This window comes from Chiloscyllium plagiosum, unplaced genomic scaffold (genome assembly GCF_037043375.1).
Source record: "Chiloscyllium plagiosum isolate Xiang-an unplaced genomic scaffold, Cpla_swu_hap1 HiC_scaffold_53X, whole genome shotgun sequence".
NCBI classification, from domain to species: domain Eukaryota; kingdom Metazoa; phylum Chordata; class Chondrichthyes; order Orectolobiformes; family Hemiscylliidae; genus Chiloscyllium; species Chiloscyllium plagiosum.
The window spans coordinates 2,585,135-2,609,143 of NW_028270191.1; the positions used below are offsets into that span (position 1 = coordinate 2,585,135).

Consider the following 24,009-nt stretch of genomic DNA (forward strand, 5'->3'; position numbering starts at 1 on the left):
AAGAATTCTATTAAGTTTGTAAGACATGACCTTCCCTGCACGAAACCACATTGCCTATCACTAATAAGCCCTTTTTTAAAAAATTAGAATCCCTACAGCGTGGAAACAGGCCCTTTGGCCCAATATGACCACACCAACCCTCTGAAGTGTAACCCACCCAGACCCATTCCTCTACCCTATATTTACCCCTGACTAATGCACCTAGCCTACACATACCTGAACACAATGGGCAATTTAACATGGCCACATCACCTAACCTGCATATCCCACACAGACACAAGGAGAATGTACAAACTCCACACAGACAGTCAGCTGAGGCTGGAATCGAACCTGGGTCCATGGTGCTGTGAGGCAGCAGTGCTAACCACTGTGCCGCCCATTTTCTTCCAAATGGGAAGAGCTCCTATCCCTCAGTATCTTCTCCAGCAGTTTCCCGACCACTGACGTCAGATTCACCGGTCTATAATTATCTGGATTATCCTTGCTACCCTTTTTAAACAAGAGGACAACATCATCAACTCTCCAGTCCTCCGGGACCTCACCCGTGTTCAAGGATGCCGCGGAGATATCTGTTAAGACCCCAACTATTTTATCTCGCTTCCCTCAGTAACCTGGGATAGATCCCATCTGGACCTGGGAACTTGTACATCTTGGTTATGCCTTTTAGAATAACCAATGCTTCCTCCCTCCTTATGCCGACTTGACCGAGAGTAATCAAACATTTATCCCTAACCTCAACATCCATCATGTCCCTCTCCTCGGTGAATACCAATGCAAAGTACACATTCAGAATCTCACCTATTTTCTCTGACTCCATGCGTAAATTTCCTCCTTTGTCCTTGAGTGGGCCAACACTTTCTCTAGTTACCCTCTTGCTCCTTATATACAAATAAAAGGCATGTCGGAAAGCTATTAGAAACATTTCTAAGGGACAGAATGAACCTGCATTTAGAGTCACAGAGTTATGGAGATGTACAACACACAGAAACAGACAGACTCTTCGGTCTAACTCATCCATGCTGACCAGATATCCTAACTTGATCCTAACCTAATCTAGTCCCATTTGCCAGAGGCCCATATCCATCTAAACCCTTCCTGGAGAGATTTGATAGATTCAATTCCCTACAGTGTGGAAACAGGACCTTCGGCCCAACAAGTCCACACCGACCCTCCGAAGAGCAACCAACCCAGACCCCTACATTTACCACTTCACCTAACACTATGGGCAATTTAGCATGGCCAATTCACCTAACCTACACATTTTTGGACTGTGGGAGGAAACTGGAGCAGCCGGAGGAAGCCCACGCAGACACGGGGAGAATGTGCAAACTCCACACAGACAGTTGCCTGAGGCGGGAATTGAACCTGGGTCTCTAGCGCTGTGAGGCAGCAGTGCTATCCACTGTGTCACCATGCCGTGCAGTGCCGCTTGCTCTCCTAACTTCTTTCTAAAGTTCCCTCTTGCATGTTTTATTCTCCTCGAGAGCTTCTGCTGCTTTGAGCCCTCGGTATCTGCCTTATATCTCCCTTATTCTCTTAATCAGGTGCTACATCTCCATGATATCCAGAGTACACAGGATTTGAATGTCCCTCCCTTTCGCTTTGTGTTTGATGGGGGACAGTGTAGAGGAAGCTTTCCTCTGTATCTAACTCCATGGTGTCCCTGTCCTGGGAGTGTTTGATGGGGGAGAGTGTAGAGAGAGCTTTACTCTTTATCCAAACTCATGCTGTCCCTGCCCTTGGAGTGTTTGATGAAGGATAATGTGGAGAGAGCTTTACTCTGTATCTAACTCCGTGCCCTCCCTGTCTTGTGAGTGTTTGATGGAGACAATGTAGAAGTAGCTTTACTCTGTATCTAATCCTGTGCTGACAGTGTCCTGGGAGGATAGTGTAGTGGGAGCTTTACTCTGTATCTAACCCCGTGCTGTCCCTGTCCTGGAAGTGTTTGATGGGGGGACAGTGTAGAGGGAGCTTTACTACTGCAAAAAATACGGAGGTATGGCATTGAGGGTGAGTTGGAGGTTTGGATTAGGAGTTGGCTGGCTGGAAGAAGACAGAGGGTAGCAGTTGATGGCAAAGGTTCATCTTGGAGTGCCGTCACTAGCGGTGTTCCGTAAGGATCTGTTTTGGGACCATTGCTGTTTGTCATTTTTATAAATGACCTGGAGGAGGGGGTTAGAAGGTTGGGTGAGCAAGTTTGTGGATGATACGAAAGTCGGAGGAGTTGTAGACAGTGAGGAAGGACGTGGCAGGTTACAGCGGGATATAGATAAGCTGCAGAACTGGGCAGAAAGGTGGCAAATGGAGTTCAATGTAGCTAAGTGTGAGGTGATTCACTTTGGTAAGAGTAACAAAAAAGATGGGGTACTGGGCTAATGGTCGGATACTTGGTAGTGTGGATGAGCAGAGGGATCTTGGTGTCCATGTACACAGATCTTTGAAAGTTGCCACCCAGGTAAATAGTGCGGTGAAGAAGGCATATGGTGTACTGGCTTTTATTGGTAGAGGAATTGAGTTCCGGAGTACTGAGGTCATGTTGCAGTTGTATAAGACTCTGGTGCGGCCGCATCTGGAGTATTGTGTGCAGTTTTGGTCGCCATACTATAGGAAGGATGTGGAGGCACTGGAACGGGTGCAGAGGAGGTTTACCAGGATGTTGCCTGGTATGGTAGAAAGATCGTATGAGGAAAGGCTGAGGCACTTGGGGTTGTTTTCATTGGAGAAAAGAAGGTTTAGGGGTAACTTGATAGAGGTGTACAAGATGATTAGGGGTTTAGATAGGGTCGACAGTGAGAATCTTTTTCCACGTATGGAGTCAGCTATTACAAGGGGGCATAGCTTTAAATTAAGGGGGGGTAGGTATAGGACAGATGTTCGGGGTAGGTTCTTTACTCAGCGAGTCGTGAGTTCATGGAATGCCCTGCCAGTAGCAGTGGTGGACTCTCCCTCATTATGGGCATTTAAGCGGGCATTGGATAGGCATATGGAGGATAGTGGGCTAGTGTCGGTTAGGTGGGCTTGGATTGGCGCAACATCGAGGGTCGAAGGGCCTGTACTGCGCTGTATTCTTCTATGTTCTATGTTCTATATTACTCTGTATCTAACCCCGTGCTGTCCCTGTCCTGGGAGTGTTTGATGGGGGACAGTGTAGTGGGAGCTTTACTCTGTATCTAACCCCGTGCTGTCCCTGTCCTGGGAGTGTTTGATGGGGGACAGAGTAGAGAGAGCTTTACTCTGTATCTAACCCGTGCCGTTCCTGTCCTGGGAGTGTTTGATGGGGACAGTGTTAAGAGAACTTTGCTCTCAGCTTAAAAGCGTTGAGGAAGTTTTAGTTTCAGTTTACTTTCAGATTAGAAGAGTAGAGAGAACTTTTCTTTCAGATTAAAGAGAAGGGACAGCTTTACTCGGTATTTAACTTCCTGTTGTCCCTGTCTTAGGGTTGCTTCTTGGGGACAATGACGAGGGAGCTTTACTTCCTGTTACTTTTACTTTAAAAGAGTAGAGAGAGCTTCACTCTGCATTTAGCCCCATGCTGTAATTGTCCTGGGTCTGTTTGATAGACACAGTATTGAAGGACATTTACTTTCTGTTGAGAAGAGCAGAGACAGCTTTACTCTGTATCTAACCCGATGATGTCCCTGTCCTGGGAATGTCTGATCAGGCTGTTTTGAGGGAACTTTACTTTCTGTCTACTTATAGATAAAAGAATAGAGGGAGTGTTACCCTGTATCCAACGTCATGCTGTACCGGTCCCGGGAATGTTTGATCGGAACAGTTAAGAGGGAGCTTTACTTTCAATTTAAAAGTGTAGTGAGAAATTTACTCTGTATCTAATCTCATGCTGTACCTGTCCTGGAATTCTTTGATAGGAACAGTGTAGAGGAGATTTACTCAGTCTCGAAATCCACTTTCCCAGATTTTGATATCCTTCTTAATCTTACATAAATCAAACATGATTCTCCAGCCTAATGGGTGCTTTGTAAAGTCCTGGCATTACCCCCTAGCATTGGAGCTTGATATCTCTGCTGATAAATCCAAGGCTGTGATACGGATTGTTAGCTGAAGACTCAACACTGACATTTTCGACAAACCCACTGACTTCCACAGCTACCTGGACTACACCTCCTCCCACCCAGCCTGCTGTAAAAATGCTATCCCTTATTCCCAACACCTCCATCTGTACCGCATCTGCTCCCAGGAGGACCAGTTCCACCACAGAACATGCCAGATGGTCTCCTTCTTTAAAGACTGCAATTTCCCCTGCCGCGTGGTTGATGATGCCCTCCAGTGCATCTCCTCCACTTCCTGCACCTCCCCCCTTGAACCCCACCGCTCCAACCATAAGGACAGAATCCCCTGGTCCTCACCTTCCACCCCAACAACCTCCGTATACATCGCATCATCCTCTGCCATTTCCGCCACCTAAAAACGGACCCCACTGCCAGAGATATCTTTCCCTCCCCACCCCTATCCGCTTTCCGTAAAGACCGTTCCCTCCGTGACTACCTTGTCAGATCCACGCCCCCTCCCCCCCCACCAACCCACCCTCCCATCCTGGCACTTTCCCCTGCCACCGCAGGAACTGTAAAACCCGTGCCCACACCTCCTCCCTCACCTCCATCCAAGGCCCCAAAGGATCCTTCCACATCCATCAAAGTTTTACCTGCACATCCACTAATATCATTTATTGCATCCGTTGCTCCCGATGCGGTCTCCTCTACATTGGGGAGACAGGACACCTACTCGCAGAGCGCTTTAGAGAACATCTCTGGGACACCCGCACCAATCAACCACACCGCCCTGTGGCCGAACGTTTCAACTCCCCCTCCCACTCTGCCGAGGACATGCAGGTCCTGGACCTCCTTCACCGACGCTCCCTCACCACCCTATGCCTGGAGGAAGAATACCTCATCTTCCGCCTCGGGACCCTTCAACCCCAGGGCAACGTTTCCTCATTTCCCACCTTACCCCAGTTCCAAACTTCCAGCTCAGCACCATCCTCATGACCTGTCCCATCTGTCTATCTTCCTTCCCACCTGTCCACACCATCTTCTCCTCCCACCTATCATCTTTATCCCCACCTCCATCCACTTATTGCACTCTCAGCTACCTTCTTCCAGCCTCCCCCCCCCCCCCCCGCCGCCACTCATTTATCTCTCCACCCCCGAGGTTCCTAGCTTCATTCCTGATGAAGGGCTTTTGCCCAAAACATCGATTCTCCTGCTCCTCAGATGCTGCCTAACCTGCTGTGCTTTTCGAGCACCACACTCTTGACTCGAATCTCCAGCATTTGCAGTACTTACTTTCGCTTCTCAACATAACCACCCACATCCATTCAATTGTGATCATCTCCCTGTCCCAACCAGCATCCCATTTCAACTGTGCCTTCTATTTTATATTGCCTCTCCAATTCTTCCTGCAAAATGCTATCAGTTCACACAGATCTGCATTAAATTTAATCTGGAACTTCTCAGGCCATTCCAGCAATCTGTCCATTGTCCCTTGATCTTTCACTGTTCTCCCTCAGTCTCTTAACAATGTGAAGTTTTGTATCGTTTGCAAAAGTTGTGGTGATGCCTGAGCCCATATCAATCTCGGAGGGGTGATAACGCCTTGCACCATTACCGCTACTCTGAAACACCAGGCTTTCTGTCCCACCTTTCATTTCATATGGTTGGTTCCTAAAGGACATGGGGGAAAAACAAGACTCCAGGTGCTGGAGATCAGAATCAAAACATGCGGTATTGGAAAAGGATAGCCGGTCAGGCAGCATCCGAGGAGCAGGAGAGTCAACATGTCTGGGCAGAGAAATGGCAGATGGAGGTTAATCTGGATAAATGTGACATGATGCATTGTGGAAGCATCAACATACAGAGGGGTTGAGGCTTACAGCTCCACACTTCTCTGTCAGTGACAACACAAGTGGATAAGGTGGTCAGGAAGGCATACGACATGCTTGCCTTCATCAGTAGGCACAGATTATAAAAATTAGCAAGGAATGTTGCAGCTGCATGGAACTTTAATCAGGCTACATTTGGAGTATTGTGTGCAGTTCTGGTCGCCACATTCCCAGAAGGATGTGGAGGCTTTGAAGAGGGTACAGAAATGGTTTATCAAGATGTTGCCTGTTTGGACGGTATTATCTATGAGGAGAGATTGGTTGCTTTTCACTTGAATGCCAAAGGATGAGGGGCAACCTGGTAGAAGCATATAAAATTATGAAAGGCATGGGTAGAATGTGGTTTTGGGAATCTTTTTTCCTAGAGTAGAAATATCAATTAGTAGGGGATATAGGATTAAGGTAAAAGTGGGTCAGTTTAAAGAAGATGTGAGAGGCAAGTTTTTTACAGAGGTTGGTAAGTACCTGGAATGTGCTGCCAGAGGAGGCGGTAGAGGTGGATACAACAGCAATGTTTTAAAGAGTTCTTGAGAGATACATGAGGTAGGAAACGGAGGACCACGTGGAGACAAAAGTTTTTTTGTTTGGAAAGACACAATGTGTTAGCGCAGTCCTGGTGGGCCAAAGGGCCCATTCCTGTACTAGACTGTTCTTTGTTCTTTATTGGACAATCAAGCCCACTTGATTGACACCATATCCCCAAATGACTCCTCCCTCCATTACTGACAGACAGTAGCAGTAGTATGTACCATCAAAAGATGCACGGCAGAAATTAACTGAAGATCCTTAGCACCTTCCAAACCCACAACCACTTGCATTTAGAAGGACAAGGGCAGCAGCTACATGGGAATGTCACCACCCACACGTTCCCCTCCGAACCACTTACCATCCTGACTTGGAAATGTATCATTGCTCCTTCACAGTTGCTGGGTCAAAATCCTGGAATTCTTTCCTCAAAGGCATAGATAGTGATGGGGTTGTAACAGGATGGGGATAGGAACAGGGAGGAGGAAGCAGGGGCACCAAGGATGAGGAAGGGGAAGAGTGGGAAGAGGGAGGGGAATGGTTTACAGGCTGGGGAGGGGGGGGTGGGAAGCAAGGGGGGTGGAGGTGGATACGGAGAGGGATGGGAAGTGGATGGCAATGAAGAGGCAGATGTCCAGCCATTCGAGACTCTTCAATGTACTCAAGGTTGGTCTGGATTTCCTCTGCATGTGTTGGGTCCGTGCATTTCATTGGTTCAAATCCCTGTCCTCAACAGTGCAGTTACTAACATGTCCTAGAGCTCGGGAGATGCCAGATCAATGACTAGCGATCTCACCACCTCCTCCTGAAGTGATTGGCACCATTCAAGTGGGGCCTGCTCAAAATGCCTATCCTTCTTTGATTGGGGCTGCCTTTCAATGTGACAAATTGCAGGCAAATGCCACCAGAGCAGACATCATGCACCATGTGCCATTCACTGCTAAATTCAGCAGAATCCCTCACCTTGACCTGGCCCATGGTTTGGGCTGTGCACTGGGTGTAGTTGGTCCATATTCGATTGCTCGAAGGGTGTCGATACCACTTCCCATTTTCAGTACAGATCTTGGTTGCCTTTTCTAAAAAGAGAGTTGCAGACATGTCAAAGATGCCTCGCTATTCTTGAAGTAAATGGATCGAACAGAAAGGGCAATATGCAGGTCGACAATATTGCAGAGTTAGACCATAGGCTGTCTTTGTGATGTGTCTCAAGGTTTGGATTTGAGATTCAATCAGATGAATTGAGTTGAACGTAAGACGATATCCAGGTCAGGGCATGGACTGGTGACAAGTGCGTACAGTGTGGGTGCAGCTGATATGGTGGCTTCAATCTTCCCTGAATGATTTTGTCACTAGGATATCAGATAATAACACAGAAGATGCTGGAAATACTCAGCGGATCAATCGACATCTGTGGAGAGAGATAAACAGAGCTAACATTTGAGATTCCACAGAACCTGTCATCAGAACCGGGACAAGTTAGAAATCTGGTCAATTTTAAGTGAGGGAGAAGGAGAGGTAGGTTGGGGAAAAGAGACGTCTCTGATCGGATGGAGAGCAGGAGAGATTAAATAATGAAAGGCTTCATGATGCAAGGCCCAAGGGAATGTGAAGCGGCAAGAAGCTATGGATATGACTCGAGGAGGTGTGAATGGCAGAAAGTTGATTGGCTTTCGTCTGAAAGGAAATGAATAGAAAACAAGCGAGTGAACCCAAAACCCGCAAAAAATAAGGAAGCAGAATGGAGGTAGGCGTTACCATCTGAGTTTTGGTGAATTCAGTGTTGAACCCAGAAGGCTGTAAAGTGGCTCAGTGCGAAATGCTGTTCCTCAAACTTGACCTTCACTGGGACACTGCAGGAGGCAGAGGTCATTGAGATTCGAGTGGGACGAAAGAGAAGAAAATGACAGGCGAGAGAGTGGTGCTGGAAAAGCACAGATGGTCAGGCAGCATCCAAGAAGCAGGAGAATCGACGTTTCGGGCAAAAGCACTTCAATCCTGACCTGAAACGTTGATTCTCCAGTTCCTTGGATGCTGCCTGACCTGCTGCACCCCACTCTCGATTCTCATCTCCAGCATCTGCAGTCCTCACTTTCTCCTCGAAGAAAATGACAGATGACTGGGAATTCAGAGGTCAGACTTGCAAATTGAATGGAGGTATTGCACAGAGCAGTCACCTCGTCTGTGTTTTATCTCCCCAGTGTTGAGGTGCACTGTGATCAGATCAGTAGATCAGATTGGAGGAAGTACAAGTGGATTGCTGTTTCACATCCCATAGAGTTTTTGAGGCCAAGGACAATGGAAAGATCAGATGATGCATCTCCTGCACTTGGCCAGGAAGCTGCTGTTGGGATGGAAGGAAGTTCAAAGTTTGTGAGAAAATTTGTAGCTCGGGTGCTCGTTGTTGTGGTTCTGTTCGCCGAGCTGGGAATTTGTGTTGCAGACGTTTCGTCCCCTGTCTAGGTGACGTCCTCAGTGTTTGGGCGCCTCCTGTGAAACGCTTCTGTGGTGTTTCCTCCGGCATTTGTAGTGGTTTGTACCTGCCGCTTCCGGTTGTCAGTTCCAGCTGTCCGTTGCAGTGGCCGGTATATTGGGTCCAGGTCGATGTGCTTATTGATTGAATCTGTGGATGAGTGCCATGCCTCTAGGAATTCTCTGGCTGTTCTCTGTTTGGCTTGTCCTATAATAGTAGTGTTGTCCCAGTCGAATTCATGTTGCTTGTCATCTGCATGTGTGGCTACTAAGGATAGCTGGTCGTGTCGTTTCGTGGCGAGTTGGTGTTCATGGATGTGGACCGTTAGCTGTCTTCCTGTTTGTCCTATGTAGTGTTTTGTGCAGTTCTTGCATGGGATTTTGTACACTACATTAGTTTTGCTCATGCTGGGTATCGGGTCCTTCGTTCTGGTGAGTTGTCTGAGAGTGGCTGTTGGTTTGTGTGCCGTTATGACTCCTAGTGGTCGCAGTAGTCTGGCTGTCAGTTCGGAGATGCTCTTGATGTATGGTAGTGTGGCGAGTCCTTTGGGTTGTGGCATGTCCTCGTTCCGTTGTCTTTCCCTTAGGCATCTGTTGATGAAATTGCGCAGGTATCCGTTTTTGGCGAATACCTTGTATAGGTGTTCTTCCTCTTTTTGCAGTTCTGGTGTGCTGCAGTGTGTTGTGGCCCTTTTGAACAGTGTCTTGATGTAACTTCTTTTGTGTGTGTTGGGGTGGTTGCTTTCGTAGTTCAGGACTTGGTCTGTGTGTGTGGCTTTCCTGTGTACCCTGGTGGTGAATTCTCTCTTCGGTGTTCTCTTTACCATCATGTCTAGGAATGGGCTTACCCATCTCTGGACTCATAGCAGAAGTGGTAACGCAAAGATTAGAACAAACAGTCTTACCGCAAAGTAGACCCAAACTCTGGGTCAGATATGTGGATGACACCTTTGTAATCATTAAAAACACGGAAATAGAGAAAACACACTGGATCATCAACGCCACACTCACAGGAATTTGATTCATGAGAGAAGAAGAAAAGGATAACCAACTCCCATTCCTAGACGTGATGGTACAGAAAACACCGAACGGAAAATTCACCACAAAGGTATACAGGAAAGCCACACGCACAGACCAAGTCCTGAACTACGAAAGCAACCACCCCAACACACACAAAAGAAGTTGCATCAAGACACTTTTCAAAAGGGCCACAACACACTGCAGCCCACCAGAACTGCAAAAAGAGGAAGAACAACACCTATACAATGTATTCGCCAAAAACGGATACCCGCGCAACTTCATCAACAAATGCCCAAGGGAAAGACAATGGAACGAGGACATGCCACAACCCAAAGGACTAGCCACACTACCATATATCAAGAGCATCTCCGAACTGGCAGCCAGACTACTGCGACCACTAGGACTTATAACAGCACACAAACCAACAGCCACTCTCAGACAACAACTCACCAGAACGAAGGACCCGATACCCAGCATGAGCAAAACCAATGTAGTGTACAAAATCCCATGCAAGGACTGCACAATACACTACATAGGACAAACAGGAAGACAGCTAACGATGAACACCAACTAGCCACGAAACGACACGACCAGCTATCCTTAGCAGCCACACACGCAGATGACAAGAACATGAATTCGACTGGGACAACACTACTATTATAGGACAAGCCAAACAGAGAACAGCCAGAGAATTCCTAGAGGCATGGCACTCATCCACAGATTCAATCAATAAGCACATCGATCTGGACCCAATATACCGGCCACTGCAACGGACAGCTGGAACTGACAACCGGAAGCGACAGATTCAAACCACTACAAATGCCGGAGGAAACAACACAGAAGCGCTTCACAGGAGGCGCCCAAGCACTGAGGATGTCACCTAGACAGGGGACGAAACGTCTGCAACACAAATTCCCAGCTCGGCGAATAGAACCACAACATGGAAGGAAGTGTCCGGGATGATGATGAATGGAGCAAGGGGTCACGAAGGGAACAGGCCCTTTAGGATTCTGAAAAAGGAAGGGCAGGTGAGGATATGGGAGGCGGAGGGACCACCTTGGAGAAGGCAGAAATGGCAGAGAATCATCTGTTGCATTTCGAGGTTGCTGGGTTAAAAGTGTGGATGAGAGAAGGAAAGGGAAAGGTGAGACCAGGAATGTAACCTATTGCTCAGACAGAGTAGAGGGGGCCCCTGTCAATCACAGTGGTTGAGAATTCTCTGCTGAGGGGAAAGGATGATATATCAGAAGCACTTGCGTGGAAGGTGGCATCATTAGAATGGAGGCAATGCAAACAGAGGAACAAGAAGAATAGAATGGATTCCTTACAGGAAGCAGAGTGTGGGGAAATATCATTGAAATTCCCATGAGCTTGTAGTGCTCATTCATTTGGTGGTGGAATGGCAATGTCACTGAACTAGTAATTCAGCATTCCAGGGACATGGGTTCAAATCCCAACATGGCAGATCGTGAAATTTGAATTCAATGAACATTTGGAAAGTAAAAAGGCTAGTCTAATGGTAACCGTGTTGACTGTGGACTTTCAGTTGGCAACTGATAAAATAACTCATAAGCGACTGTTAGCTTAAGTTCATGGAACCAAAGGCAAATTATTGACCGGATAGGAAACTGGCTGAGCAGAAGGAGACCGAGAGTAGTGACAATGGACAAATCCTCCGACTGGCAGGACATGACTCATGGTGATCCATAGCAAACTGCATTGGGGCCTCAGCTGTTCGCTGAATTGATGAGATAGGCATATCCAAATGTGTCAAGAACATAAAACATGGGCAGCATTGTAAACAGCGTAGTTGGAAAAGCAAAACTGGCAAATGGATTTGAATGTTGGAAAATGTGCACTCATCCATTTTAGACCTACAAAGGATCAAACAGGATTCTCCCTAAATGGGGAAAAGCTAGAAACGCGGAGGAACATAGAACATAGAACATGGAACATAGAAGAATACAGCGCAGTACAGGCCCTTCGGCTCTCGATGTTGCGCCGATCCAAGCCCACCTAACCTACACTAGCCCACTAAAAGACTTGGGGATCCAGATACTTAGATCATTTAAATGTCATGACCAAGTACAAAAAAAACATTGAAAAGGTGAATGGAATACTGGTCTTTATACCTAGTGGGTTAGAATACAAGCTTTAGTTACACTTAGCCCTGGCTAGATCATGAAACAAAGATAAAGAAAGAATTGCAGATTCTGGAAATCAGAAGCAAACGCAGAAATTCCTGGAGAAACTCAGCAGCTCTGGTAGCATCTGTGCAGAGAAATCAGAGTTAACGTTTTGGGTCCAGTAACCTGTCTTCAGAATTGAGTCTGCCAGACCTTCTGAGTTTTTCCAGCAATTTCTGTTTTTGTTCCTGGTTTGATGCCACCTGCAAAACTGTGAGCAGTTCTGGGCTCCAAACCTTAGCAAAGAGAAACTGGCTTTGGAGGGAGTGTACTACAGATTCACCAGAGTGATAACTGGACTCCAACTGGGTGAAGAGATGGGGAGAGATTAAGCAAATTTTAGCTGTCATCCCTGGAATTTAGAAGGTCAAGGGATGATTTGGTCAAAGATTTCAAGATATGAAGAAGAGATAGGGGAGATGGAAACACTTTCCATTTATTGTGGGTGGGGGCAGGTGTTCAGGACTGAAGGTCATAATCAAAAATTAGAGACAGACCAGTCAGGAGTGAAATTGCATTCAATCCTGGTCTCCGTGCTATAGGAAAGACGTTACTAAACTTGGAATAGTTCAGAAAAGGATGTTGCCAGGGTGGAGGGTTTGAGTCACAGGGAGAGGCTGAATAGGCTGAGGCTGTTTCCCCTGGAATGTTGGAGATTGAGGAGTGACTTTATAGAGGTTTATAAAATCGTGAATAGCCAAGGTCTTTTTTCTCAGGGTAGGGGAGTCCAAAACTAGAGGACAGAGGTTTAAGGTGAGAGGAGAAAGATTAAAAAGGGACCTAAGGGGTAACCTTTTCATGCAGAGGGTGGTGTGTGTATGGAATGAGCTGCCAGAGGAAGTGGTGGAGGCTGGTACAATTACACATTTAAAAGATGGGTATATGAATAGGAAGGGTTTAGAGGGATATAGGCCAAATGCTGGCAGATGGGACTAGATTAGTTTGGGATATTTGGTCAGCATGGACAAGTGGGACTGAAGGGTCTGTTTCTGTGCTGTACAATTCTATGATTCTATACAGGACAGGAGGAGATTGTGATTCTCATGCTCTCATGGCGATTGTGTGAAATCAATGATTAAACTTCAAAGTGACAATGATGGGTACTTGTTACAGCTGTTAAGTTAAAAGTGGACAATGGCAGACCTATAGAGTTAGGTCACTGATCAGCCCTGATCTCACTGAATGGTGGGATAATTCAGGGAGCTAATGGTCTCCTTCTGGTCCTACATTCCAATGATCACTTCAGAATCCTTTAGGTGTTAGGGGATCGCTATTGTCTAACCAGCATGCACGACAAAGCTGAAATCAGAAAGTTGATACGTGTCTTTAATTTTTGATTATGCCCCTCAGTCCTGGACACCTGCACCCACCCACAAGTGTAAAGTAGATCAGATTCCCTACAGTGTGGAAACAGGCTCATCGGCCCAACCAGTCTACACTGACCCCCCGAAGAGTAACCCACCCAGACCCACTACCCTCTGACTAATGCACCTATCGCTATGGGGCAATGTAGCATGGCCAATTCACCTGACCTGCACATCTTTGGATTGTGGGACGAAACCAGAGCGCCCGGAGGAAACCCACGCAGACACGGGGAGAATGTGCAAACTCCACACAGACAGTCGCCCGAGGCTGGAATCGAAACTGGGACCCTGGTGCTGTGAGGCAGCAGTGCTAACCACTGAGCCACCGTGCCACCCCACCAAGTGTTTCCATCTCCCCTATCTCTTCTTCATATCTTGAAATCTTTGATCAAATCATCCCTTGGCCTATTAATTCCAGGGATGACAGCTAAAATTTGTTTAATCTCTCCCCATCTCTTAACCCTTGGAGTCCAATTATCACTCTGGTGAATCTGTAGTGCACTTCCTCCAAAGCCAGTGTCTCTTTGCTAAGGTTTGGAGCCCAGAACTGCTCACAGTTTTACAGATGGCATCTCACTAGGAACAGAGTTTGTGTTTCTTTTCATTAGGAGCCTATTTGAGTATTTCCTCTTTGTGGTCATAGATCACAAAATAATGCGCTGAAGATGAAGATACGTTTGGGAGGTGGATGGGGATGGAATTAGATAAATAGCAGTTAACAGACTTGCCTGCAGGATCAAAGACTTGATAGTAATCAGGGCAATGCTGTGCAGACATCGATTTGGCAGAAGCATCGTCCCAGCACAGCCATCCATCCCAGGTACGGTTACAGTAAGAACCTGCAAAGTAGTAAAAACAGCATATCAGATGTTTACTTTCTTCTTCACTGCTTTTCTGAATGCTCCTCTGAACCTCCCTGCCTTGGTGCTCCTCAAATGTGCCATGTTGCTCACTCAGCTCTCAGCTTCAGTCTCCAGTCTTGTCTCTGAGACAGAAAGCGGTGGCAGTGTGATACTGAAAGCTGTTCACACTTCACGTAGCTTGGCTCCATAGTCACCAACAATCTGCCACTTCATGTTTCAGCTGCTATGGTGAAGCTGAGTAAGAGAGTGTGGAACAACAGGAACCTGACTGAGAACACCATAGGCTGACTGTCCAGTGCAGGATTGCAGCACTGCTCCCCTGGCATGTCAGGGCAATGCTTCCCACAGAGGCAGCTTCTCAAGACTTCCACCACTTAATTGCTGCTGGATCAAAGTTAGACAAGCTAACTATTCTCATGACTTCAGCACAAGAGCTGGTACTGATTTCTAGGCATGGGAATAGGGTCATCAGAAGGGATGGGGTTTGGGGTGTTAACAGCACTGGTCTCTTGCTGAAGTTATATGCTGAGCAGTGGATTATTTAAATAGTGAGTGACTGCAGAATGCTGAGATTTGATAGATTAGATTCCCTACAGTGTGGAAACAGGACCTTTGGTCCAACCAGTCCACACTGACCCTCCGAAGAGTAACCCACCCAGACCCATTTCCCTCTGACTAAAGTACCTAACACTATGGGCAATTTAGCATGGCCAATCCACACTAACCTGCACACCTTTGGTTTGTGGGAGGAAACTGGAGCACCCGGAGGAAACCCACGGGGAGAATGTGCAAACTCCACACAGACAATCGCCCGAGGCTGGAATCGAACCTGGGTCCCTGGCGCTGTGAGGCAGCAGTGCTTTCCACTGAGCCACCGTGCCACCCCCAAAGGTGCAGAGGGATCTGGGAATCCGAGTATGTGAATTGCAAAAAAGGTCAATTTGAAGGTACAAGTGACTAGGAAGGTAAGTGGAATGCTTTCATTTATTGCAGGGCTCATAGAGTATAAATGGAGGGAAGTTTTATGTCAGCTGTACAAGCCCGCAGTGAGACCGCATCTGGAGAACTATGTAGAGTTTGCTCTCCTTAGTTGAAAAGAGATATAAGTGGATTCAAGGCAGTTCAGAGGAGGTTCACTTGACTCCTTGCTGGAATGAAGGGCTTACCTTATGAAGAAAGTTGCGTCTTTACCTGTTGGAGTTTAGAAGAATGAGTGGTGATCTTATTGAAATATGGGACAGGGTGGATTCTGAAATGATGTTTCCTCTTATGAGAAAGACTAGGAGACACAGTTTAAGAATAAAACTTCCCCTTAAGAGAGCTCCTGTTTAAGACAATGATGAGGAGAATATTTTCCCCTCAGTTATTCTGTGGAATCCTCTTTCCCAGAAAACAGTGGAAGCTGAGTCTTTGAATGTAATCAAGGCTGAGTGAGGTAGATTTTTGATGGGCAAGGAATCCAAAGTTATTGGGGGGAGGCAGTTGAGCTTGTGGGACCTGAGCCCACTGTAGTATGGATGTGCCCACTCACTGTCTGAGCTGCTACTCATGATGACAATTGCTACTGCCGTCTCTTTTCTGGCAGAGAATGACAGGACCTGCTTGGTCGAGTGTTGCAGAGAAGATGCATTTCCTTGTCTAACTAGAAGAGACTGTTCCATTGAACAAGATTGAGTTTATTGCAGGTTGGCAATTCATTCCAGGTTACATTGATTAGGACAGGCCCCTGTAAAAGAGACTGAGGAAGATTTGGATGTTGGTTCTCACTCCTTTTGAGATGCTGAGTTGTTCTGTCCAGAAGACATCATCAGTCTTAACACTTACAGATCCAATTATCACTCTGGTGAATCTGTAGTGCACTTCCTCCAAAGCCAGTGTCTCTTTGCTAAGGTTTGGAGCCCAGAACATAGAGTCCAGTCATAGAGTCATAGTAATGTACAGCATGGAAACAGACCCTTCGGTCCAACCCGTCCATGCCAACCAGATATCCCAACCCAATCTAGTCCCACCTGCCAGCACCCGGCCCATATCCCTCCAAACCCTTCCTATTCATATACCCATTCAGGTGCCTTTTAAATGCTGTAATTTTACTAGCCTCCACCACTTCCTCTGGCAGCTCATTCCATACACGTACCACCCTCTGCATGAAAAAGTTGCCCCTTAGATCTCTTTTATATCTTTCCCCTCTCACCCTAAACCTATGCCCTCTAGTTCTGGACTCCCCCACTCCAGGGAAAAGACCTTGTCTCTGTACCCCATCCATGCCCTGCATAATTTTGTAAACCTCTATAAGGTCACACCTCAGTCTCCGACGCTCCAGGGAAGACAGCCCCAGCTGCTCAGCCTCTCCCTATAGCTCAAATCCTCCAATCCTGGCAACATCCTTGTAAATCTTTTCTGAACCCTTTCAAGTTTCACAATGTCTTTCCAATAGGAAGGAGACCAGCAATCGAATATGCAGCAATCCAAATCAGCTGCAAACTTATTGAATAGCAGAACAGGCTCAAAGGGCTGAGTGGTCTTCTGCTCCCGAGTCTATGTTCCTATCCACAGTGAAAGTGGACACCCCATTGCATTAATGATGACGAGGCAACATTCAGGTCTTGGCTCGACCTCTCAACAAAATGGATGAGTGGATCCAGAAACAACAGGATCTCCTTCATTGACAAGTCACCGCTGTGCGAGCTCAGAGACACACGAGACACTTTACTCAAGCAGTAAAGCCCAGAAACCCCAGTCATATTCAGACTGCCAGAGATTCAGTGACACCATGAAATCAACAGGTCCCAGTCTCTCAGTTCACACCAATCAGAGTCATCAAAGTTTACAGTACAGAACGAGGCTATTTGGCCCATCATGTCTGTACCAGCTCCCAGAAGAGCGACCCAGCTAGACGCATTCTCCAGCCCTATCTTTGTAGCCTTCTAGCTTCATCGCTCTCAAATATATATCCAGCTCTCTTTTGAAACCTTCGGTGGAATCTGTAGTGATTGCAAAAGAGGTCAGAGTCGGAGTTCCTTGATTGGGGCTGTTAACTTGGTCTAATCAGGGAGTCCTGGCTGACAGATATAAATAGGAGAGTTAGGGGTTCTGCTCACTCTGAGAGCCGGCTCTGTGCTAGCTGGGTTAGTGTCAGGTACTACGCAACTGGACTCAAAGAGGCACCGCAGCTGGCTTTGTTGTTAGAAAACGCAGCAAGTGGAGCTTCTGACTTACAAGGTACGTCAATGGAAGTAGACACTCTCGTCAGGCTGACTGAGGTTGGGAAACACCACTCGACTGACTGAGGGCATATCCTGAACAGAGGGACTTGAGGTCAGCCCACAGCAAAACTCCAAAACAAAGCCGAACCTTGGCCAAATAGTTCAAATGTTCGTCAACAGGCCATTGTAGTCGCTGGTCCTTATTGTATGCAGACTCAGATCAGTGATCGCGAAACCAGTCTTTCTCAAAATTTGCTCTCGACTCCAACCCTTCAGTTTGCATGAGACCTCGGCCAGGCTGTGAACCTATCCTGGGGGTCCCCCACAGATTAAGGATACAACTTCAGTTCCAGTTCCTTATGAGAAGGAGCTGGCTCAGTTACCACTGGTTATAGTAAAAGGCTCAGGCCCAAGTGAGGTCCTAAGTAAATACCTAGAAGTTTTTCAGGAAGAGAGTCTGGTGCTGGGAAAAGCACAGTGGGTCAGGCAGCATCCGAGGAGCAGGAGAATCAACGTTTCAAGCCCTTCATCAGGCCCGATGTCCGAAACGTCGATTCTCCTGCTCCTCGGATGCTGCCTGACCCACTGTGCTTTTCCAGCACCACACTCTCGACTCTGATCTCCAGCATCTGCAGTCCTCACTTTCTACTAGTTTTTCAGGAAGGTCTAGGGACTATCCAAGGGGCCAAGGCCAGCCTGTATGTTGACTAGGAAGCAATTCCATGATCCTGCAAGGCATACCTGGTGCCATTTGCCCTTAAGCACAAAAGTAGAGGCAGAAATGAGAAGGGCTGGAAAGCAAAGGAATCGTCAAACCAGCGGAGTTGGTGGAATGGGTAGCCTAATAGGTTGGTTCACCTTTGGGTGGATTAGAAACAAACATTAAACTGCTTTTCACAGCTGGACAAATACCTAATCCCATGGATTACAGGATTTACATGCAGAACTGGCGGTGGGGTGGGGCTGTCCTTCACAAAACTGGATATGAGCCATGCATACCTGAAATTGCGATTCGTTGAGGATTGCCAGAAGTGTGCTCCAGTTAATACCCCTAAGGGTTTGCAGCAATATGTGAGACTGTCATTTGGGGTAGCATCAGCCTGTGCCATTTTCAAGCAGACAAGGTCGCCCGCAGGTTGCCATTTATCTGGATGATGTGCCAACAATTTGGAAGACCAATAAAGAGCACTTGGAGAACTTGGACGTGGTGCTTAAATGTTTATCCTCGGCATGTGAAGGTCTTAGAGGGAAATATGTGTGTTCCAGTCACCCCAAGTAACCTACTTGGCCTATAGAGTTTACAAGACCAGCTTGCATCCATTGGAAAATAAAGTGAGGGTGATCAAAGGTGCCCTGGTTCCTACATCTGTACTGGAGCTTGGGTCTTTCCTTCAGTTGGTGAATTATTACGGAAAATTTCTATGTAAGATGCCTCCATCTTAGCACCCTTATCTTTCATGTTCACAAAGGGTCAGCCTTCGAAATGGTCTGGTAGCCGATAAGTACCCTTTTGGTAAGTGAAAAAGCAGCTATTGTCATCTAAGGTGTTGGCCCACTGCGATCCCAAGTGAGATGCGATGCCAACATGCCTCCCTGTATGGTATTGGGGTAGTGTTGGCTCACCCGTGGCCCAGCAGAGAGGAATGCCCGATAGCATATGCTTCCTGGACTTTGGCTGATGCCAAACAAAGGTCTGCCCAAAGAGAGATGGAAGGTTCGGTGGTCATCTTTGATGTGAGAAAGTTCTACCGATATCTTTACGGATGTAAATTGTAACAGTAATGGACCATGAACCCGTGCTCTGACTACTTAAAGAGGTCAGGGTTGTGCTGCACATGGCTTCAGGTCAGATTCAGCAGTAGGCTCTCATTTTAAGTGCATACAATGACAAGTTGGAACAATGTCCGGAAGACCAAGTGGCCAGAAGGTCCATACTCTCAGCTATAAACTAGACTGTCTATCCCTCGAGCTACTGAGTCAGCCACTCAGAATCTACCTTTTAGAATCTACCTTACTAATCTGCCTCCCAGCCTCTCTGCCTTTTCTCAGAGTAACTTTGATTACCATGGCGCTGTGGTTTTCCCCTGAGTCATCCACCCTTGATTCAATTGGGTTGTCCCTTAAATAGAAATCAAACATTTCAGACCTGTTAGACAGATCCAACAAATTCTGGGGTTCCGGGACCTGCAATTTCCTTTCCTTTTTGTGAATGGTCAGCCATTCCCCTGCCATCTCTGCACTCCGCCTTGCCTGCCTATCGTGATGTGGAGTGTCCACTCTCTGGTACAACTGTTCCAGAAACCTCCCTCCTTCTTGGATGATATGCAGTGAGGAGAGTCACTGCTCCAATTGGGCAGATGTTGTTCAATGACTGCTACCCTCTGGAACTTCATGCAGATGTGACAGTCCTGAATGTCTTGAGAATCGAAAACCTTCCACATTTTACCTGCCTCACACACCACAAGCTTTCCCAGAGTCCCTGCCATTTTTCCTGGCATGCTGTGGAGGCTCTGCTGTTTCTAAGCTCTTCTTGCTCTCTATGTTTGCGCAGAGGAGGAGGGAGGGAAGGAAACACTCCAGTAATATAACATTTGCGGTTTCACTGTTCTTTGACTGGGTCCTCCATCACTTCGGAGCCAACTTCTCCTAGAATCCTCCTCTGTCACTTCTCACAACAGCCTCCTGTTCCTCCCATTCTCAATCTTCAGTGTAGAGAGATCAACAGTACTCACGGGGAAAGTCAAATTCCAGAAATATTAGCAGAGCATTTGAACCACATCTTCCAATGGCTTTCATTCATCAATGAACAACAGGGTGCCATTAGTGACCATCAAATGCTCACTTGATGACCTGTCAAGACTGTCAGAAATGACAATGCCAATGAACTCCAACCTAGTCGAAACTTTGTAGGGACTGATCTGATCCTAGATGAGGCCTAAAAGACCATACAATGCTACAATACAGACAAGTGTCATACATACCCACTGCCCCACCCAGTCCCTCAGTGTGAAAGGACATCGTGATAACCCACTGTCCCACCCAGTCCCTCAGTGTGAGAGGACAGCGTGATAACCCACTGTCCCACCCAGTCCCTCAGTGTGAGAGGACAGTGTGATAACCCACTGTCCCACCCAGTCCCTCAGTGTGAGAGGACAGCGTGATAACCCACTGTCCCACCCAGTCCCTCAGTGTGAGAGGACAGTGAGATAACCACTGTCCCACCCAGTCCCTCAGTGTGAGAGGACAGTGAGATAACCCACTGTCCCACCCAGTCCCTCAGTGTGAGAGGACAGTGATAACCCACTGTCCCACCCAGTCCCTCAGTGTGAGAGGACAGTGTGATAACCCACTGTCCCACCCAGTCCCTCAGTGTGAGAGGACAGCGTGATAACCCACTGTCCCACCCAGTCCCTCAGTGTGAAAGGACAGTGTGATAACCCACTGTCCCACCCAGTCCCAGAGTGTGAAAGGACAGTGTGATAACCCACTGTCCCACCCAGTCCCTCAATGTGAGAGGACAGCGTGATAACCCACTGTCCCACCCAGTCCCTCAGTGTGAAAGGACAGTGAGATAACCCACTGTCCCACCCAGTCCCTCAGTGTGAGAGGACAGTGATAACCCACTGTCCCACCAGTCCCTCAGTGTGAAAGCACAGTGATAACCCACTGTCACACCCAGTCCCTCAGTGTGAAAGGACAGTGTGATAACCCACTGTCCCACCCAGTCCCTCAGTGTGAGAGGACAGCGTGATAACCCACTGTCCCACCCAGTCCCTCAGTGTGAGAGGACAGTGTGATAACCCACTGTCCCACCCAGTCCCTCAGTGTGAAAGGACAGTGTGATAACCCACTGTCACACCCAGTCCCTCAGTGTGAAAGGACAGTGTGATAACCCACTGTCCCACCCAGTCCCTCAGTGTGAAAGGACAGTGAGATAACCCACTGTCCCACCCAGTCCCTCAGTGTGAGAGGACAGCGTGATAACCCACTGTCCCACCCAGTCCCTCAGTGTGAGAGGACAGTGTGATAACCCACTGTCCCACCCAGTCCCTCAGTGTGAAAGGACAGTGTGATAACCCACTGTCCCACCCAGGCCCTCAGTGGGAAAGGACAGTGTGATAACCCACTGTCCCACCCAGGCCCTCAGTGGGAAAGGACAGTGTGATAACCCACTGTCCCACCCAGTCCCTCAGTGTGAGAGGACAGTGTGATAACCCACTGTCCCACCAAGTCCCTCAGTGTGAGAGGACAGTGTGATAACCCACTGTCCCACCCAGTCCCTCAGTGTGAGAGGACAGTGTGATAACTCACTGTCCCACCCAGTCCCTCAGTGTGAACGGACAGCGTGATATCCCACTGTCCCACCCAGTCCCTCAGTGTGAAAGGACAGTGTGATAACCCACTGTCCCACCCAGTCCCTCAGTGTGAAAGGACAGTGATGACCCACTGTCCCACCCAGTGCCTCAGTGTGAAAGGACACTGTGAAATGGCAGCACGACAGTTCAAGTAATCAGCCTGTGTACAGGAAAATGAGTCACAAACGATCACTGTGAAGAGGAAATGGATTTCTAGGTTGCTGTCTTTAGACAGATTTTTAACTGCATGTACATACCTTCTTTCTCATATGGTGGGTCACTGATGATCTTTAAGTAGCACTCAAATTGCGCTGACATTATTCTGTCTCGTGTCTGGCCCACAGTTTCTTCAATTCGTTCTGCCATGTATTCTGGAGTCTCCTGGATTGTTTCCATCTTCTGGGTTGACTGGAAAGATGAAGCATTTCCTTTCATAGAGTCATCCTAGAATGTAGGACAGTGTAGACACAGGCTGTTTGTCCTATTGAGTCCACACCGACCCATCAAAGAGCATCCCAGCCTGACCCACCCCTCGACCATATGAGACTAAGTTTGGTGGAATAGCAGATCGTGAAGGGGACTGTCAGAGAATACAGCACAATATAAATAGATTGGAGAGTTGCGCTGAGAAACGGCAGATGGAATTCAATCCAGGCAAATACGAGGTGATGCATTTTGGAAGATCCAATTCAAGAGCGAACTAAACAGTAAACGGAAAAGTCCTGGGGAAAATTGATGTACAGAGAGATCTGGGTGTTCAGGTCCATTGTTCCCTGAAGGTGGCAACGCAGGTCAGTAGAGTTGTCAAGAAGGCAAGCTTGCCTTCATCGGACGGGGTATTGAGTACAAGAGTTGGCAGGTCATGTTAGAGTTGTATAGGACTTTGGTTTGGCTACATTTGGAATACTGCATATAGTTCTGGTCACCACATTACTAAAAGGATGTGGATGCTTTGGAGAGGGTGCAGAGGAGGTTCACCAGGATGTTGCCTGGTATGGAGGGTGCTGGCTATGAAGAGAGGTTGAGCAGATCAGGATTATTTTCATTAGAAAGGCAAAGGTTGAGGGGGGACCTGATTGAGGTCTACAAAATCATGAGGTGTATAGACAGGGCGGATAGCAAGAAGCTTTTTTCCCAGAGTGGGGGACTCGATCACGAGGGGTCATGAGTTCAAGGTAAGAGGGGAAAAGTTTAAGGGAGCTATGTGTGGAAAGTTCTTTACGCAGAGGGTGGTGGGTGCCTGGAACACGTTGCCAGTGGAGGTGGTAGAGGTGGGCACGATCGCGTCATTTAAGATGTATCTAGACAGATACACGAATGGGCAGGGAGCAGAGAGATACAGATCCTTAGAAAATAGGCAACAGGTTTATACAGAGAATCTGGTTTGGCACAGGCTTGGAGGGCCGAAGGGCCTGTTCCTGCACTGTAATGTTCTTTGTTCTTTGTTTTTTATTCTACCCTATCCCTGTAACTATGCATTTCCCATGGCTAATCCTCTTAGGCTGCACATCCTTAGACACTACGGGCGAATTTTACATTGCCAACTGCTGCCGGGACACTGACCGCCTCAATCTGTCCACCCCCCCTCACCCACTTCCATCTCTCACCCTCGCAATGTGCATCCCTCCACTCCCTCCACTCCAACCCCAACCTCACCATCAAACCAATGGGCAAAGGGGGTTGCAGTGGTAGTTTGGCGCACTGACCTCCATGCTGCTGAGGCCATGCGCCAACTCGCAGACATCCCGTCCTACTGCCCCTTGATAATGATGTCAACTCCCATCACCAAACCATCATCTCCCAAACCATCCACAACCTCATCGCCTCAGGGGATCTCCCATCCACTACCTCCAATCTCATAGTCCGGGAACCCCGGTTCTAACTCTAACCCAGAATTCACAAACCTGACTGCCCCGGTGGACCTATTGTCTAAGCCTGCTCCTGCCCCATCGACCTTATCTCCGCTGACCTTGATACCATCCTGTCCCCCTTGGTCCAGGCACTCTCCACACACATTCGGGACACCATCCACGCCCTCCACCTCCAAGATTTTTGTTTCCCCTGCCATCTCTGCCTTATCTTCAGCATGGAGCAGGAAAATTGATGTTTCAGGCAAAAGCCCTTC

The 24,009-nt window shown here is 47.6% G+C and overlaps 1 protein-coding gene across 7 annotated transcripts in view; it reads right to left on the bottom strand.

The window, feature by feature from the left end:
- The window catches only part of LOC122543404 (calcitonin gene-related peptide type 1 receptor-like), a 196,284-nt gene that overhangs the window by 40,264 nt on the left and 132,011 nt on the right, over positions 1-24,009 (bottom strand). For 5 of the 7 annotated variants that reach the window (XM_087985428.1, XM_087985430.1, XM_087985429.1 and 2 more), the window contains 3 exons: positions 22,142-22,328; positions 14,192-14,302; positions 7,388-7,500 (listed from right to left, as the gene is read on the bottom strand). In XM_087985428.1, the coding sequence (XP_087841554.1) occupies positions 7,388-7,500; positions 14,192-14,302; positions 22,142-22,328 (411 nt within the window). The remainder of the gene's footprint in view (positions 1-7,387; positions 7,501-14,191; positions 14,303-22,141; positions 22,329-24,009) is intronic. The other 2 variants (XM_087985432.1, XM_087985433.1) reach the window with 1 other exon arrangement.